This window comes from Athene cunicularia, assembly GCF_003259725.1.
Source record: "Athene cunicularia isolate RWA chromosome Z unlocalized genomic scaffold, athCun1 chrZ_part1, whole genome shotgun sequence".
NCBI classification, from domain to species: Eukaryota; Metazoa; Chordata; class Aves; order Strigiformes; family Strigidae; genus Athene; species Athene cunicularia.
In genome coordinates this window covers 23,479,960-23,500,087 of record NW_020799142.1, presented here as the reverse complement: position 1 = coordinate 23,500,087, position 20,128 = coordinate 23,479,960, and the positions used below count along the sequence as shown (strand labels likewise).

Genomic DNA, 20,128 nt, shown 5'->3' with positions numbered 1-20,128 from the left:
ACTGATAATGCCAGGAAATAAAAAAAAAAAATATGTACATAAACTAAAACAAACAAACAATCAAACAAACACAAAACCCAGTAAATTCTGAATGCTAAAGTATCAACTGAAAGGAAAAAAAAAAATGCAGCTTTTGGCAAAAATATCATGTTTTCAATGCAAAAATAACAGATTTATCTCTGGAAAATAAACACTTCTCACATTTTGCCACAATCTCTGCTTTTCCACAGAAAACCAGACTTGAGTTAAATTCCATGAAACATTGCACTTCCTTTCTTTCTCATTTTCCTACTTGCCAAGACATTCAACAGAGTCTGGATCCCATCCCCATTCTTCAGCTGCCGGTCCTGTTGGGATCAACAGCAATATTTTAAACTGGGAGGAAGCCTGGGTCCATGTTTTGTCAGAGGTGGGGCTGCCATACGCGGGGTTGGCTGCAAACCAGCGAGCTGAAGCTTTTGCATCCTACCGTGCTTATGCCTCCTGCAGCCTCTGTTGGTGTGAGAGCTGAAGAGGTGCTAGACCTGAAACCAATGCTCGCTCATCTGAGGTAAACCAGTATGGCTGGGGGCTGTGTCAAATACCAAGGCTGCTCTCAACCACCTGAAAACTTGGCATTAAGTACAGACCACTAGAAAACCTGCTTCCTGCTCACCCCTTCCTCCTGAGCTGTCTATGAGAAAGCATTTCTAGAGAAACAGGATGGGCTGTAAGCATAGCAAAAGTCATAGAAAGTGGGCAGCTGCCAACGGTGGCAGGTTGCTCTCGGCATTATCTCTTTTATGAGGGAAAGCTAAGCATGCTGCTGCTGCTTCTTGTGTGGAGGACAGCAGCTGGAAGGCAAAAATAGCCAAAATCCCCAGGCTCACTCCTCCTGCCAGCCAGTGACAGCAGAGGCTGGGAGGCCTGCTCTGGAGTGGCAAAGCTCTGTTCTGCTCATGCAGCTACAGAGGCTTGAGGCAATACCTTGTAAAAGCTGTTACATAAAGACAAATTGGCTTTCATACAGCAATGTGCACAGGTGGTTTCATCTGCAAAACCCCCAGCTGCTTCCACCTGCCTCTGCCAAGACAGCTTTGTGCCAGGAGACCAACATAAAGAATCACATCAGTGAATATACCTTGTGGTGTAATTTCAAGAATATATGCCAGTGAGTTGGGCTTGCATTAAAACTCAATTTCTTGAACCAGAAATTTATGCTGTGGGAGTGAACATGAGCCAAACAACAGCTGTGGGCCATATCAAGCCAAAAATTTCCCATCCAGGACAAAAAACATGAAGCCACAAAAGCACACAAGGGGTAAAACCAAAATGCAGTAAAGAATTCTGCTGGAGTGCTGACTTTCCCCAGGGAACATGTCAGAGGGAGAGGCTGTCCCCTGCTTCTCCACTCCCAGGCCTTGTGTTATTTTGGGGTGGTGGTGGATCACAGAGATGCTCTGATGGCTCAGGTAGAGCTTGAAGCATATTGGGGGGGGAGATAAGGGAGTCTTTCCCCTCTATGAGGGACAAGAGGGTTCAGCCAGAATTTTTAGAGTATGCTTCTGGTGCAGCCCGGTGGGGAGGGCAGAGCTCAGCCCTGAAGCCCTGACAAGGTGCTGTGTGGTGGGGCAAGCTGGAGCCCAAGGTTCAAGCAAAACCTTTACCTCTGGTATTGGCCCACAGCCCTGCAGACTTAAATGTTCTTATGGTTTGTGCTATTCTGTTTGGCATCTGTTGCACAATCAGAAAGAAGAAATAGTGCTTTGAACATGAAGCATCAACCAAGATCTGACAATCTTGATGCTAGCACCAGATATGATCATGTGCATTGCCACCTATCTCCCAGTTTCTGCTGTGTGCGCTGTGCAACCACAGACTGGCAGGACAGCCTGCATCACCATCTCCAGCATCTGCTGGGTCTCTAACCAGAAGACAGCAAGCAGCCTGCAGCTGAACGCAAACGCCTGAGCTTCATTTTTTTTCTCTCCCAGATCACAGTGCAGCAGCCCCAGCAGACAGGGACAGTGAAGTGTTGAAGGGGGGCTCTGGTCACCCCCTGTTAGCCCTGATATTCCTTCAAGTCTGGTTCAAATCCCTTTAACTCGACTTTAACCTCTGCAGACTGCTTCCACTGAATCTCAGGTGTGCGTGCCCAGTGTGTCATTATGGCTGCGCATCTCCTAGTAGAGATTTTCCTAGTTTAGCAGCCAATGTAATGCCTGTGTTTGTTCCATGAATTTGCACACATATTAATCAAATGACATTTCTTACAGCACAGAGTCCAATTTGTGTTCTATGGCATCTGATTATAAGTAAAAAATCACATGCTATTCTTTACCAGATTATTTCTTTCTCCTGAAAGCATTATACCTTTTCCGCAGTTACTAGTGTTTATTCAGATTGCTCCAGGAGCAACTCTGTTCCCACAGAAGAGAAAAGAAACTTTGTAACCCACTTCAAACCAAACTAAAACCAGCCTTTGGAAACATGATCCATACAAATTTCAAAATGAGTACATTGTGAAAAATGTCCTCCTGATGCTTCAAAAGGTATGCAGTGAGCAATAAGGTCCACTGGCAGGCAGACCCAAGGAGCTGGGAGTGGGTCTGAGGGCATCAGGGCTGCACCTGCTGCAGCTCTCACCCGCAGGGTAGGTGCTGAGCCTTCCCACCAGGACAAGAGAGTTTGTGGTCTCCTGGCTCACGTCCCCCAGATCCCCACACAAACCCCCTTTAGTCAAGCTCAGCGCAGAAACCTCACCCTGGAGCACTGAGCTTTCCCCAGCCATCACAGGAATCTGACAGCCCGTGACAAAGCTTCTGCTGTTTTGAAAAAAACCCATAGTTGCTTCCAGTACCACTCCTCCCTTCTGAAAAGATATATTGCATCTGGGATTAAAGAAAATTGGAGAATATTAACAGTGAGAAGACAAACTGGTTGCAGATGAGATTAAAACTTCCACTACACTTGATTAAATGTCAACACAACAGATCACTGTGGGGTCTGAAGACATGAGATAGTGTGTCGGAAGGAAATTTTTTTTTTTTTTTTTTTTTTTTTTTTAATATAGAATACAGATAACATGACACCCTGTGTGAAGCCAATTAATAAATGAGAAATAAATGGATTCTACTAAAGCTGCCAGGACATGTACAGCTTCTATTTGATAATAAATTTGTTATTCATGTAAGGTATGTTGGCACTTCTGTAGCATCGCAGTAAGTAAAGGCTCCTCTTATTGATGTCAATCATAAAGAGACCCTCTCTAACAGTTTCCTGTGTCAGGCAGTATGTAAGTTTCTGGAGGCTTACAGATCAAAGAAAATAATTGAGTTTGCACAGCCTTTACTAAGGAATTGCAAGCAGCTATTGCTTGTACTGAGATCATGGCTGGACAAAACAAAAGCAGAATTTGAACAAGACCAGAGAAGCAGGAACTCAGGACCTCAGTTTGAACTGCTAGCAGGCCAGGCTAAGTAAAAGCTGAGACTTTATCAGTCAAGCTCTTTTGAAAGTCCAATCTGTAAGCCTATTTTTAGTTGGTGGCCAGCCTGAAATGGAGCAAATGTCATATCAAGCCCTTTGCTACAGAGGCAGCATCTCAGTATGGAAGAGCAGCACAACAATGCAAGAGAAGCAGAAAGAAGATCACAAAAGGAAAAGGAACCAAGGCAAGAAGAATTAGATTACTTTTTTTTTTCCCTTTTTTTTTTTTTTTTTTTTTTCCCCCCAGTTTCCTTTGTGCACATTTCCCCACTCTCTATATGGGGAAAGGACAGAAGATCTCAGAACTGAGATAGCCTCATTGGCATGAACAAGAGGGCAGGCTCCCATCCTTTTTTTAGAAACATAAACAGAAGATGACAAGGCAAGAAAGTTACAAGTTCTTGAATTCCCAGAAGTACCCTGAAGTCATAGCTTGGTCACAAACCAGTATAAATACAAAAAGTAGAAAGCAACTTTTGGTGTAGATATGTACAGACAGCAGCTACGGGACCAATAAATGTTCCAGGAACAGTGAGAAGAAACTACAGTAACATATGTATGTCCTTTAAAGAAAAATATTAGTGAGGTGATCTCACAGTACAAAAAGAAAGAAACCAAAGTGGGGAAAAAAGCTATTAGCAGGCCCAGGCAGGTTTGAAACAAGGCATGCACAGGAAAGATGCCTGTATGTTGAGTTGTAAGCTGGGGAGAAAACAGGTCTTTAAAGAGCAGCTTGCATTTATTCTGGTCCATGTCTCCCCTTCTTTATTTGTTTCTCCTTCCAGCCTCCTGGCACTGGGAACTCACATGTTCTCAGCAGTGAGCCAAGCAGTTGATCCATCCCACAAGTGAGTCCCAAGAAGTCAAGAGATGTTGCAGTGCTACAGGCGAGAAGGTTATGTGACACTCCTGGGACAGACCTCCTCACATTTATAACAGTTTTCCCCAGACCACCACCCTTCCGGATTATTTCAGTCTCTTCCTCTTGCATCCTCTGTCAAGCAGAACTAACACTGGAGGAGGGATACAATCAGGAGCCACAGGGACCTAATGCAGATGTCTGAGAAGAAAGGAGCATCTCATCTCAGAAAAGAAGTGTCAGGGATGCAGGGAGAAAAGGGACAGATATGCAGACTGACTGGATGCCAGATCTGCTCTGATTATGCTCCATTCCCCTGAGGCTGAGCCTACAGAAGCATCAGGGAATTATTTCTGCAGATTGACTGTAATTGGCACAGTTACTGGAAGCTGTTATTACGGAAAATGAGCATGTTGTTGTGCATAAACTTGATCATGGGAACCTACAAAAGGTGGAAGTAAAGTCTTGCTCCTTTAATCATATGATCAGATTTTCCAAGCATTCTTCATCATGATGATAAAATAGACATCTGTGTCTATTGACGCACTGACTCCTGCATAGTAGTTCATGAATTCTTCAGTTGTGACCTGAGACAGAAGGATTTAAAATAGAAAATTGAACCTTTGTGTTTTTAATACTATAAGTCAAAACCACACATTGAGAAGAACTCTAAATGGAACTTAACACCCGCTATTTCACATTGTTGCTGGTGAAAAGGAATCCAACCGGAAGAATGAAGACACTGCAAATTTGCATCAGTTCACTTCTTTTTTTAGAAATAAGAGCTCTTGTCCTCCGGGAACACTTGGATGGAGATGAAACATGTAGACTTAAACTAACCTTACCAGGAACTGAAGTTAAAATCAGTGCTGCTCAAATGTTTTAATGCTCCCCGCACCCCTCTCGATGCTATAAATTGGGGGGTTTTTTTGCATTATTATTAACAAAAGTGGATGGGGTTTCTGATGCAACCAAGGGACAGCTAGGATTTTTATATCCATTCACTAAAGATAAAATATCATTGTTTTAAACAGGTCTCACTTAAAGAAGCAAACATTTTTTCAAATAACTGAGTTTTGAAAATCTTTCATGGAGATTTTGAGGTTGACTTGCTTTTAAAATTATTGTTAAAAAAACCCAAACAGATTGGCAGATACAAAAGTGCATGTCGCTTGTGATGCCTTAGCTCTCAAATGCACAATGCAGTAGAAGCAAATATTTTTCTATGTGATGTTTATTCAAGGAATGACCTATACTGTTTGAAAGTTAAGTAAAAGTCACAATGGGGAGAAGTGAACACTGCGGACTGTCTTACTGTCAGGAAACAATTACAAGCTTCACTGACCCTGCCAATTTCAGAGGCATCCAGCAAGATCATGGTGAAGAGGACCTTCCTAGCAGATGCCTTTAAGCATTTCTGCTAAAAACATTCTAGGTTTCAGCTCATACCAGTGTCATTAGTGACCTCTGAATCAGGCACAGGATTGTCACAGTTCTTGGAAGAAACTGCAATTGGGTGAACTAATGTCAGGATTGCTGAACAAGATGTGGGTGCTCAGAGTAACTTTTTCATAAGCTCAAACACTGCAGAATTTATGAGGTACAAGGCACTGAACTGGTCAAGGATCATTTTGGAGACTCTCATGTGTTCATGTATCAGCACAAAAAGCAGGAACATTTTGCCTGAGGTTTGCTAGATGTCACCACTGCTACAGAGAAGGAAGGAGACAACTCACACGACTGGTACCTCTGAGGATGGCAGAACAGAAAAAGGGATGAAATTCAGCTCCACCAAGTGAGAAGTGATGCCTGAAGGAAATAAAAAGCATTGCCTCCCTACAAACTGAGAGCCTTCCTGTTGGAAGCAAAGCAAGTGGAGGATTTGGGTGTAGTAGCCAGCCATTAGACAGGTAAGAGTCACCAGTGTGGTGCAGCTGTTTAAACCCAGGTGACACCTCAGAAGCGTGAAGTGTTAAAGACATTCCACAAAGCACTGATGAAACCTTATCTAGTTTGTTATTATGAACAACTCAGACCAAGAATACCACCATGTGAACAGAGGAGATCCACAATTGCTCTAAGTTCATCAGACACGTCTAAGTTCAGACCAGAGAAGTTTGCAGACACATAGCGAGGGGAAAGAAAGCATGCTTGACTTGGAGATGTTACAAAGTGGATGTGTAAGAAGTGCATCACAGGAAGTGCCCAGGCTTTGTACTTGCGCTGGAGAGTCAAAGTGGAAGGCAGGAGGGGCTTCCAGCCCCAGCCCAGCCAGTGGTTCCTCAGGGCACATGGCTGGTGGCAGCCACGCCAATCCCACCCTCCCTCCAACTCTCTGCCAATAAATCTATCTGTGTTATGGACTGATTTCCATGTCTTTCAGTAATTACACACACTGGAGAACTGGTAACTGTAAAGTTTCACATTAGGGAACCTCCTTTTTAAATGGATCCTCATACTTATTCTCCTAAGAAGTAAAAAATCCTACAATTTATGTGGATCTTGAAAATCAGCAATCATGTGGGTTACTCTGAAGATATACTTAGTCTATGAAAGTAGATCATTAAGGCTACAAACCTGTAAATGCAATCTCACAACTACCCTTGCACTTCCTGCAGAGCCCCTTTGTCTCTGAATGTGTAAGCAAGCTGTAACAACAGTCCTATGCAGAGGTTATGCATCCATTTTAATGCTACACACACACACACACACACACACACACACACACCCCATATGTAACTCAAATGCATGTTTGGCACTGCAATCACTCTCACATTTAATAATTTAAGTCAAATACTGAGTCAGATGGTGATTTCATGGTTTGACATTAGGTGTTTGCTTTACTCACCTTCCCATCTTTGTCATAGGGTGAATCAAAATTATCCAGAAAGGCCCTAAAAACTTGATCTTCTGTCCAGTCTCCATTTTGGTATTTGGGGTGATGCTTTGCATTATACACCCCCCGTAAATCTTCAATTGTTATGACACCATCTCCAGTTTTATCTAACTTCCTAAACGCCTGCATGATGATCTCTTTTCTTGCATTTGACATTGGGGGCTGTAAAGAAAGAATAACAGAATGATTTTATTTCTGCCAATTACTTGCGTAGTTCCAAACTCAAGTAACTGTTGCTGTTAATAATAATCCTGTTTCAAGGCACTTGGGACAACAAACTGCTGACAGTTTACACTGTCTATGAGCTAGGAAGGGCAAAATATCACCAAAAAAAAAGCAGTACGATCAAGACTATTCAGTGTCTATCAGTATGATAACAAACGGACAGTAAGAGAGAAAATGCTACCTAGAACACTTTTCTATTCTATCTACTTTAATTATTTCCTTTCTTGATTGCTTAGATATCAGCATTAATTATTTCCTTTCTTACTTGCTTAGACATCAGCAGAGCAAAAAGCCTCCAAGCGAAATCAGCATTACTGTGGCTGGTTGGTAAAACCACCACTGCATTAGTTCATATTATAAGGAGATGCATGAGAAAATGACAGAAAAACAAGTGCAATTAATAGTCTGAACCACATAAGTACCTGGACTGCAATATAGGAATTTAGGTACCTAAATCAAGGCAGCAAATAATAATAATTAAAAAAAAAATCACAACCATTTCTTTTTAACTATTCACTTCACGGCTCTCTTATCTCTCTTATCCACAGAGGTGGTGTTTAGGGTGATTTTCCTCCTTTAGTGTATTTAGATGGACATAGAACATTTTAACTTTTCAAGAGTTACTGATTTTTTAAATAGAGCTGTAGACTTTCCTAGCTACTAAGTTGAAAAAAAGTGCTCTGTTTCATATTCACCCAATGAGAAATTAAGGATTTTTTTTCCATTTTTGAAGTAATAACATAAATTCCCAGACTTACTCTCAGTGTAACAAGAAATTCATCAAAATCAATTGTTCCATTGCCATCTTTATCAAATATCCGGAAAATCTCTTGTGCTTCTTCCTTGTCTATCATCATAGCATAATCATTTAATCCTTTCACAAATTCTTTGAAATCAAGAGTCCTGCTGTTGTCATCATCCATAATTCGAAATACTCTGTGAAAAATGTGCAATTTGAGGAGAATGCATTGGACAACCTGGACAATGCTGCAGCAGTTTAGCACAATGACAGAGCACAGGGACACCTTTCTGAGGTAACATTTCCCCCTTGTACAGTCTTCTGAGGGAAAAAGAAAAAAAATTAGGGAGGGAAGGAAAAAAAAACCACAATAACAAAAACCCACCACACTTACTGGCAGCAGTGGTGACTTGCTTAGATTGGGTGCCTGAATATTACACTGCTAAACTTAAATGAGGTGAAGTCTGACTTAACTGAAGGAGTCTTCCTATTCATTATACATTGAGTCATCTAAAAGTTGGGTTTGTAGATGAAGTTCCAGCTGGTGACCTTGTATCCCTCTGTGGTTTATGAGGCCCAGGAGTGGTTTCAGGGTGTGATGTACCCTTTCCTAAGGGTGGGGTGACCTACACTCTCAGTGTGACTGCAGAAGAATTCTAGATGCCTCCCATCAACCAAACAGCTAATAGATTATTACACACAGGGGAATCACACCCCAAGGGAAAGGAAGCACAAAATCCCAGCATTGAGATACTTAATTATAGAAAGTATCAAAGAGAGAGATAATGTTCCCCCTCCTTTGTTCCCCCTCTCAAGGACACACCTTCCTCTGAGGGATTCATGGTCTGCATCCTTCAACAAACGAGCAGCTCAGTCCTGTCTCCCAAAACACAGGAGACCCAAGACCAGGCTCTGTGGGTTGTATCATTTGCATTGGAATCAGGAAATTCAAGTTTTGGTCCCTGCTTACCCCATCAGTCTCCTACAGCTAAAGTTCTGAAGCTGAATAATGGATCTGACTTCTTAGACTCACCTGCCAAGTCCTTTGATGCCTGCAGATCCCCTTGCTAAACACTGCAGGCGAAGTCTTTCTACAGGGTCAGTCGTTTTGGACAGGTTTCTTTTGGCCTGGATTGCCATCTCTCGGTCATGTCTTGCTGTGCCTGGCATCTGAAAGACCAAAGAGCTCATATAGTATGGATTCACATGCACAAGGCAGAGTGCTGAAACCTGCCTTAGTATATGAAGCATCCCAAATCCCTCACTTGAAAGGTGCTGGCAGCTCTCTCCATGAGGACTCATTTTGACCCTCTCTTTTCCTTATATCCTTTTATCAGAAGGGGAAATTGCCAATATGGGCCATCAGCCCTGAAAGAAAAGCTCAGAAAACCACCCTGGGATTAACCCAGATGCAAATATGAAAGTGTGGGTAAGAATTTGCTGCCTACAGTGTATGAATACAGTGAAAACTGGTGAAGGCAGCCAGGAGAGCACTGCTGCCTCCACAGCCCCAGCACCCTGTTGAGCCTTCTCAGCCTGCCAGGTGTGCAGCTAGAATTTGCTCACAGGTAGAGCTGTGACAGCACAGTTGTCCTGGCTGAGGACCTTTCCCTTATGTTTGCTTTTGTTCCACTGTAGCTGTAATTCTCCGGAGCAGGGCTTTCTCCCATTGCAATGGCAGTCACCCAAGACCTGACCTCACCTACAAATGACACCTTGTGCTACTTCAACACAACTGCAGAAGAAAATAATACCTTAAACTTGCACAGCATTTAGCACTCCAGGATTTCAGGACATTGCCAACAGTCACATAAGGCTTCCAGCTTCCCTCAGAGGAAGACAGTGGAATAAAAAATGGGAAAACCAGACCATGGACTTGCCGCACTGCAACAGCACCACCAAGATTAGCACACCTGGGCTGGCAGAGGGTTGCTCCTTCTCCCACATGTATTATTTGTGCCTAATGCTAAGAGCATCAGGGCTGCCCATGGCCATACTGACATTTAGGGGTACACTGAATCTTAACCCCTGAGCACATGGTCAGGACCAGGACTGCCATTCTCTAGCCTGGCTGCTGGGTCTACATATCACAAAGGCCCCCAAAATATTTTCCAGCCTTTAAAGCATCACAGGACCAGGGCACAAAAAGAATTACAGAAGGACTGGGTTGAGTTACAGCAGAGCTCCTGACTCAGGCCACTTGGTGCTCTGCTAAGGGTGCTGAGGGTGGGGAGATGAAAAAGATGGGCAGCCCTGTGAGGCATCATCCATGTACATTGCACTTCCAACCTCATTGTTATTGCACATGCAGAGGTGTGAATTGAAATGGTCAGAGAAATCTGAGAAACAGAATTAAACTGTTTCATCTTAACTACTCTGCTCCTGTCTACAGAGCATTGGCTATGGCTATGTCACATGTACTGACTTTTGCAACCTCTTCAGAAAACACCAGCTGGGCTTAGAAAAACAGAAAAGTAAAATGGTTTTGTTCCTTCTCAAATGGTTTCAGTAGTAGCTAACTGTAAAAATCTAACATGGTAGAAAAGAGACCATTTCAGCTTTTGCTTCAGCCAGAATGAGCAAAGTTCTTCTGGGAAGTCATTAATGAATGACCAGAAAGACCTTACAGCTATGTGAGATCAGCAGTCACAAATGTTTTCCACAAACAATGACCTTTCTTTAAGTGATGTTTAACGGGCAAGAATATAAAATACAGTGAGGTTACATGAACACAGTGCAAACTATATTTACATTACATAATTATGTACCATAGCTTACATATATATGATGTCTATAAATCTGTATACAGAGTGCATAACCCATGCATAGCACTGTGCAGTATGCCTCTATACTATGTTATGTATTTATACAGATCTATAAATAATGAGACCAGTGATTACATAATTTGTCTCCACTGTACACTGCAAAAATCTGCACAAGCACACACAATGCAAAGAGTGTAGCAGCTCTTTGCCTTGGGTTCTGCAGAGACATTTCCAGCATACTGCAATGCACATCAAATAATCATTGCAAGTGAGATTCATGAATTGAGGCTAGGAAAGTATCATCTGATACAGTATCAGATGGGCCCCTCACTACAAAAAGGACATTGAATGACTCGAGCGTGTCCAGAGAAGGGCAACGAAGCTGGTGCAGGGTCTGGAGCACAGGTCGTACGGGGAGCAGCTGAGGGAACTGGGGGTGTTTAGTCTGGAGAGGAGGAGGCTGAGGGGAGACCTCATGGCCCTCTACAGCTCCCTGAAAAGAGGGTGCAGAGAGCTGGGGATGAGTCTCTTTAACCAATGAACAAGCTATAAAACAAGAGGGAATGGCTTCAAGTTGCACCAGGGAAGGTTTAGACTGGATATTAGGAAGCATTTCTTTCCAGAAGGGGTTGTTGGGCGTTGGAATGGGCTGCCCAGGGAGGTGGTGGAGTCCCCATCCCTGGAGGGGTTTAAGAGTAGGGTCAACCTAGCACTGAGGGATCTGGTGTAGCTGGGAACTGTCAGTGTGAGGTTAATGGTTGGACTGGGTGACCTCTAAGGTCTTTTCCAACCTTGATGATTCTGTGATTCTCTGGTATCTATTAGGATCTCCTGCACCTCAATAAAAGCCACTGAAACTGGCCAGTCCTCGGTTATCTCTGCAGTAAGTACAAAGTTTGCTTCTACACTCACAAGCACTTCTAGCTGAGAAGTCACCATCTCTAGGCTAAGTTGTGCTAGTATTGAATATTTTCTTTTTAAAATATGTTTGTTTCTAGTCTGAATTTCCCCTGTATTAGACGCTGTTTTACTTTCTTTTACTAGATTAAAGAGCTACCTGTTAAAAAATTGTCCACATGCAAACACTTGAAAGACTCTCTTAAGCCCTCTTTGGCTAAGTAATTAGATAGACCTTAGGATTCTTGTTACAAAATGAGTTTCTAGGTGTTAGATAGTTCTGTTGTTGGTCCTGAACTTTTCCAGTTTTTTCCAGTGTTCCTCCTGAAGTGGGACAGAGCAGTCTAGTAATGCCATGGGCTGAGATATTAACTCTTTTTTTCCCCGTGTATCATGGTTAAAAACACTAATAATAAATATTTCTGCTGCTCTTTGAAAATCTCCATTCTCTGTAATATTAAATAACAAAATCATCAACACCACATTGCTATATAAAACTCACTTAGACATCACACTAAAGCTTCTTAAACATGATCTGTCTTCCTTTATCACAGAGCAGCATGCATTTGAGAATCCTTTCTATACATTCAATAAATACAGAAAACCAGTTAAACATAAAGCTTACTACATGCAAACCTGGTCAGTAGTAACACATCTACCACTTCACTATTTCTGTTGGCTGCTGGTTTAAACTAGAGATAAACCCTTCCTAGGCTGTTAAAAGTCTATGCTGCATTGTAAGATCACAGATTCTGAATCAGAGCAAGGATAGAGGAATCACATTCACCTGGTCTCTCCTTCCATTTTGCTTTTCCCCCTTTTTGGATAATGTGAAGTAGGTAAAGATACAGTCAGCATTTGCTGGCTGTAACGGTTCTATGTATGCCTTACAAACATGTTATGCATTAATAACAATTAATAAAACAAGAAAAGCTCATAACCTAAACTTTTCATGTTTTTAATTCTTATATCTCTTCCAAGATCATCAGACATCTCCCACAGTGAAATGAAAGAAGCTGTTTAATTTAATTCTGATTGCTAGAGTGTTTTGTTTTGTGTACCACCCTGGACAGTTACAGTACCCCGCGTTCTCAGCATTCTTTGTTTCTATGGGCAATTTTTGTGTTGTGAAGGCTGGACAGAAACAATTGCATTTCTTCTTAATGAATACAAAACCTGAAATTATCAATTGTTTTGTTTTGGTTTGTTTTGGTTTGGTTTGGTTTGGTTTTGGTTTTGGTTTTTTTGCAGAAGAATCTTAGGCTGTTCAGCAATCAGATCTCTTTACATCCCTCTAAGCCTGAGGCTTAAATCTGGGAAGAAAAAGATTTAATCTAAGCTCAGCACCATTCATTTATATGTTAGCCTTCAGCTGAGTCCAAGAGACACTTGTGGAAGTCCTGAAAAACACCCCAGTGTGGCAAGCAGAAACCCATACTAGCCTCCCCATTATCGCAGGCTCCTGAAAGTCCCTGTCCTGGCCAAACACATGAGTTGCACACCATCCCTGAGCAGATCTCAGAGTCTGAGAAAAGATTTACTGGCCTAAACTAATTGCACGCATTTGATTTGTTCCTAATAATTTCATTAAATTATTAAAAGTGTGAAAACTGCATGAGTGTTTGGCAATCATCTGAAGACCTCCTTAAAAATCTGGTTTCCCAGTCCCACTCACCCCTCTGTAGCAGCCTCCCCTATGCCTCTCCACCACCCCCACCATCATCCAGCTCCTATCTTCTGGCAGGTGGGGCAGTACCACCCTTTCTATTTTGCATATATATAATTTGCATGTTTTATATATGAAACATGTATTTTATATATATATATATATATATATATAGTAATATATGTGTATAAAAAATCCCACTCTTGGCTGAACCGCAAGCTCAACTGATCAGAGAAGCTCACTGCAAGCTAGAAAACAAGAGAAAAGAATCCTTTACCTGCAATGCTATCCTGCACTTGGGGTTTCCACCCCGGACTTGGGAGGTGTCGGGGGGCTGGGGCAACGTCGTGCCCCACCTGCCTCCCTGCTCCCAGGCTCTCACCGGGCTCAGGTGGCAAGTGGAGAGGATGCAGGACCGCAGACTCACTGCAGAGCTTCCTTGTCCATCTCGTTTTACTTGTTTGCACACCCAGCTGCCTTGGCCCCCCCTTTTTTGGGAGGCCTAGAGTTTACCAGCCGGTCTCCAAGGTGACACTGGTGGCTGCGGCTGGCCCAATCTGCAATTACGCCACTTCCCTGGGCAATTGCCACTGGGTTGCAAGAGTTTTTTTATTTAACTTATTTTTAAATCAATGCCTTCCTTTTCTTCTCTGCCCACATGGGCTGGGGGGGAGAGAGAGTGGGAGACACCTCACGCTGTTCCTCACCAAGATGCCAGCAGGAGGGTGCAGTATCACCATGCCAGCATTGGGCATGGCAATGTTTTGATAATATGTTTCTCTGCTCTGTAGTTCATAGGGCTGAAAAAACTTGCTGCTTCAGTTCTTTACTCAAAACACAATAGGAGAAAATAAGTAAAAGCCTGCCAATTGTGTTTCACACAAAACAAGTTGCTGGTGTATTTTTTGTCCTGCTGCTTAATTGCCAATTTGAAGACCTAATGGTGATGAGAACCTCTAGGGAGACGTTGCGATTGTGTTCATTTGCAGCAAGAAGAGAACTGAAAAGGTGAAACACCCATATGATGAGGAAAAATTGCCCTCCGCCTAGACACAGCTATCAACAACTCTGTCTGCAGAAGGTCACAAACATTATCAGTGACATAGTGTAACACTTGGGGAGAGAATTGGTGTATTGATAGACTCCTTAGGGGCCAAAAAATAGCCTGTGTTACACTCCCTGGCCCTCTGCAGCAGCAGCAAGCTGAGCACACAAGGCTCGGGGCTAATGGCAATGGCAGCTCCTACAAGTCCGCACGAGAACACATGGGAAATGGGGAGCGAGCCCACATGCTCACGGATAAAACACTGAGCAAGAATGAATAAGTGTATTGTTTCTTGACATGAGCAGAAAATTATTTTAGGCAATTAAGAGAGTAATAACATTTGCATCCTGGCAGGCTGCTATCTTTCATCGACAGGTACTTCCTGGTACTAAACCGTAGATTGCGCAAGACTTTGTATGACGCTTTATATCTCTCATCTGGCAACTGATTGTACATTAATGCACAAGCAGGAAACAATGCTTATTTAATCATTCTGTGATTCAAAAATATTGACTTTGTGACAATGTAACATCCCCCCATCTGCTATCTTTGTTTTGTGAATTGATCTCCAGAGGCCTCCTGGGAATACAGAAGAGATAAAGGGTTTCTGATGTGACCTGGGCTGTCGGCGATGGAGGAGCAGCCCCTGCCGTCTGCCAGCACACACTGCAAAGACAAAACGGAGAGTGAAAACAGAAGAGATAATTCTTAATGAACAACAACTCGGTCGTTGAAATTCAGCATCCCACCTGAGTAAAGAAATTCTTCAAATGTGGAAATTGCATTGACTATCAGAGGGGTGCCAGTAGATTGGAAAATCAAGGACAGGTTCTTGAAAGCAAAATAATGTCAATTTAACATCTGGATACTTCAGTGCCTTATGCTGCCTTTCCTGACCTCTGCCAGTGAGCCCAGACATACACATACGCAGATCGTTGTTCAGTTTACATTTCACACACTCTGAAAATTGGACTGTCATGTCTGATCTGGTTAATGAGTCACAAATCTGAAAAATTATTAATATGCTTTCAAGTGTTTCAAATTGCATCGAGTTGTGGTTAAGTTTATTTGGTTGTACCTGCTCTGTTACTGTGCACAAAGTTGTAAGCAGAGCTCCGTGCATTCAGAATTCATCATAAAGGAGACGGGGATTTTATGAGAACTTTCTAATTTTTCCTCCTCATTTCTGTCTCTGAATACATACCTGTTCAATTTTTGGTTTTCAGTCTGAACAGCCTGAACTGTCTGTTCCATTTGTGGTTCAGCACTGGACCGAATCTATAAAGAAAAAAAATCTGTGAGATCTAACACGATCTCTTATGAGATCTAACATGATCACTTATGACAGAGATTGAAATCTTGTCAACGTAAGTTTTCAAAAGTTCAGATATCTTGTCGAATTTTGGCAGGAGAAAATGTATAAGACATGCCTTATAAGCATTGTAAAAAGTGTCTAAAAGAAAAGAAAGAAGCCACTGGGTATTTTGCCATAGTTAGTTTACTTGCACTAGCATTGTTTCTTAACATGCTACCTGTGATTATCACTGCCAAGTTCTCCAGCAGTGAGAAGTGCATGTATGAACACATCTGCTTGTACTTGGTAAGGGAATTGGCATGGTGTTTAATTTTCAATACACTAAATAAGCAGGTTAAAAAAAAACAGAAAACAAAAAAACAAAACCAAGAAAGCAAGCATGAAATATTAGAACACTATATACCAAAGAAGACTAATTTTACAGGATAAACCTTTGGGGCTTTTTCCTGCTATTAAAATTGAGAAAGTTTCACATACACTGAAAAAGAAACCCCCATCGTAAGTAACATTGTCAAGGGAAAAGTATTCCCATTATAAACCAAGCTATAATCCAATTAAATTGAGCTCCCAATCCAAATAAAATGCTTTTATATCCAAAAATGCCATCTCCCTGTGTGGTTTGTAGTTACCCAGCTGGAATTAATTATACTTACGATTGTTCTCTAGAGCTGAGACCAGCTGGCATACGCAGACCAGGCCCATGCTACTGAACTCTTTCCAAGGACGGTGGTCACATCCAACCTGCCTGCTGGGGATGGCCCTCTGCGCTGCTCACAAAAGACACGCAGCCCAGTCTCTCCGCATGGGTCTGACCCCACTGCAGTGACCCTCAACTCATCCCTCCAGGCCGAGGAGCCTTTCCAACCTGGAGAGTGCACAGCGCTGGCAGCGCCTACACAATGGATCGCTCTGCCTGGCTGCTCATTTTCAGCATTCCCTTTACCTTGTCTTGCCTTACCTTTTTCCCTCACTTCGCAGAAGCACAAATATTATTTTTTTTTTAACACTATGCCTGCTGTTAAAGACATGTGTTGCTTGACAAGTTTTTTAAGGTGATTTGAGATCAGAAGCATTCCAGAAAAGGAGGTAGTCATTTTAAAATATTTTTTACTTGCAAATCTACCATAAATCTGTTTTCAGTTGGAGAACGGAAAATAAAACCACTAGATAGTTCAGTTTTTTAAAAAGTCCAACAACTAATGTTTACCAAAACCCAATTATTTTTACCCCGTGCTTGAAATAATGAAACTTTAAGTTTTTAAAGATTTCAGGCAAAGTGGAAAAAACTTAATGGTGTGAGGTTTGTTTTTTTTTTTTTTAACTCTCTCACATTTCTCAAAAATATTGACAAGCTTCTGTCAACCACAGTCAAACAATGCAATGGAGGTCTGACATACATGGGAATCTTCTGTGCTCAACATCCTCTCTTTCCTCCAGAGAAAACAAAAATGGTTAAATGGAACCAATGTTTAGTGGGAGCAAATACCTTCTGATGCTGAAAAGCTGTGCTTCATCACTGAAGAGGGGAGGAGGTGAAGAAGAACAGGAATGCAGTCTGCAGCTTGTTGCAAAAAACCCCAGAACAATCTGTCCTCAGTGAAGAGGGCACAGAGAAGGGAGCCAAAACCAGAGCGGAGAAGATTTCAGTGTTTCTCAAGGAGGCCTCCCTAAAGACAATCATAAAGTGCTGGAATATGCTGGGGAAAGAAGAATGGTTGTGAAATTTCTGCCCTTGGCACAGGCACATGTCAAGAGAGGAAGTCTTGATCATTTGATATCCCTCCCAGTTCTCTGAAATGTGGATTTTTACAGGTATATGGGATCATGCAGGCACAATTAGGCAGGAGGGGAAAAGGTGGTAAGGAAGTAATGGCAGTAGTTGTACAAGAGAGGGCAGAGGCTCTTTCTTCTAGGACATGGGCAAAGCATTGGCTTTCAGAGTAGCTGGAGGGTGTGAGGAGAAGAAGCTGTACGAGTTGCCAGTGAGGGGAACACTTTGCTTGGAGCCCGTTTGACTGCAGCTATTACTTCAGTCTGTGTGGTACCATTCGAAAATAACCACAAATAAGATGTATTTCTCTTTGTTGTTCTCCGAAGCTTCCTCTCCAAATTACCAGGGACTGTTTTGGTTCCTGTCTACAGAAACTTGCTGGTGGCATGTGAGTCAGATACTTTTCCCTACCAGGGACGGCAGCACGATTCAGCACAGCACACCTACCCTAACAGCCACCCTCTCACTTGCTCCACTCATCAGTGCATTGGTGATACACCAGCAGTCTAGAGAACTTAGTGATGTCCCAAATTCCCTTCTCTCCATGGCCTTCTCACTTCAGAAGTGACTTTTGTCACACAGAAGGATTAGCTATTGTCAGGCTGCTCTGCACACATTGAGCCCTGAGATGTTGCCACCTTGGCATATGAGCTGCTGTTGCCTCAGCTTCTCTGGGTGTGAAAAGCAGATTCATACGGGGTGAGTCAGCAGACTAAAGAACCAGGGCCAGATCTCAAAACTGATTAATGTCAAGTATGGGCATTTACCCTCTCCTAATGCTGCAATGCCCAGAAACTTGTGGTTTGTGACCACCGGAACCTGAACATTCAACTCGTCCAAAAGTACTGCTGTTCAAAGAGGCCCCCCCTCTGCAATTCTAACCTGGTCCCAGAAACAGTAAAAACCCAACCATATGTACTTAGAGCCATTTTAGCTACCAAGGACACTCCAGGTATCTTCTTAGAGCCACACAGGATTTACCTGAGCTCTCCCTGCAGAGGAGCTGAAGGGATGGCAGAATGCCTCATGATACCAGATGCTGGCATTTAGGCAACTGAATTACCCTCAACCTGTCCCTTCTATAGAATTACAGCATCATAAGAACATTTAAAGTTAAAAATCAGTTTGTCTGGATCAGACCAAAGGTCTGCTGGCCCAATCTCTTAATCCCCACAGTGGCCAGAAGCCACCATACAGGTATAAGCACTGGGCATGCCTGTAGAGTTCTCCCCCGCCATATGCCCTGCAGCAACCAGCCGTGTCCCAGTTTCCTGAGCTGGAAGTCATACCTATAGAGCTATTCTCCATGAGTTTCTCTAGTCCCTTTTTGAATCTATTAGCAGATTTGGCCCTTGTGAAAATCTCACAGTAACAAATACCACAAGCACTGAGCTGTCATATCCTGCAGATCACATCTGGTGTTGCAAGCAGCTGTTCAGATTTTGGGGCATCCTCAGTGATGAATGAGAACTGGAAGGTAAGAGGTGATGTGGTTGGCAAAGTCCAGCAAGAGCGTCTTTGCCAACAGGCTTGTCAACTTCTTGATGAGGGCTTTAACCCAGATTTTCTGGGACTCGTGACCAAAGCCTGAGGAGAAGGAGAGTCATGGGATGGCCATAACATTTTCCAGCTGAAAGTAGCACTGCTGGCAACCAACTCAAGTGCCTGCATAGCACAGATGAATATGCACAAGGAGAACAGAAGGAAATAGAAGTCTAAGCACACTCTTCCTTGATTAGTTTCTTTCTGCTTACCTGACGTAGGAGTCGGACTTATGGGTTTGTAATTCCAGGCTAGGTCATCAGACATGAATTTCTGAAGATGCTACTGTTTAGCCTTGGTGGAATAAAATCTGCTTAGCACCTGGAGGACCTTCATAAGTCTCAAAAGTTTAGGTCCCCAGGAAAATGTCTCTCTTATGTGTACGTATACCCTACCTAAACAGTTGACATGTGTAGGTGCCTTTGACATCCTCCAGGTAAGCCCAAGGGAGTTTGATGTCCATTTTCCCAAAAGCTTCCAAGAGAGTGAGGCTTTCACAGAATTCATAGCACTCAGCAGAGAGATGGGGGATCTGCCATTACAGCCTGGAGTACTGACCTGAGCCCACAGTTCTCACAGGGCATGTATATGGGATAAGGATGAAGATAGATTCCTTCTCCGCTATCTCCTGGCTCCTTGTAGTTTGGCTTTTGGACTGTTTTCTCCAGTATCATCGTCCAGCATCCAGTCTGGGCATGCTCTTCATTACTGGAGGAAGCAGACCACTGAGACAGGATACACCAGCTAAAACTTGTGAACTTCTGTGGCTTTGTAGATGCTGGCTAGGAGAAACTGCCAAACCCCAGTTTCTCTGGGGTTTGGCAGCAAAATTAGTGTTTTCCAGTTTAAGCAGGACCTAAATAACAGGCTCAGATTCTGTAGCCCTTGTAGCTTAGTATTCATTTCCATTTTAGCAAAATTCACATACTTATGTCTTTTT

General features: G+C 42.7%; 1 protein-coding gene across 2 annotated transcripts in view; it reads right to left on the bottom strand.

Moving 5' to 3' along the window:
- The window catches only part of CAPSL (calcyphosine like), a 15,625-nt gene extending 1,695 nt beyond the window's left edge, over positions 1 to 13,930 (bottom strand). Inside the window, exons 1-6 of one of the 2 annotated variants that reach the window (XM_026865630.1) lie at positions 13,793 to 13,930; positions 9,221 to 9,357; positions 8,207 to 8,384; positions 7,176 to 7,385; positions 4,774 to 4,914; positions 274 to 347 (exon numbers count right to left, since the gene is read on the bottom strand). In XM_026865630.1, coding sequence (XP_026721431.1) covers positions 4,813 to 4,914; positions 7,176 to 7,385; positions 8,207 to 8,384; positions 9,221 to 9,357 — 627 coding nt within the window. In that variant the 5' untranslated portion in view covers positions 13,793 to 13,930 and the 3' untranslated portion in view covers positions 274 to 347; positions 4,774 to 4,812. Of the gene's footprint in view, positions 1 to 273; positions 348 to 4,773; positions 4,915 to 7,175; positions 7,386 to 8,206; positions 8,385 to 9,220; positions 9,358 to 13,792 lie in introns of those variants that run through there. The other variant, XM_026865631.1, reaches the window with a different exon arrangement.
- Between the last annotated feature and the right edge of the window lie 6,198 nt (positions 13,931 to 20,128).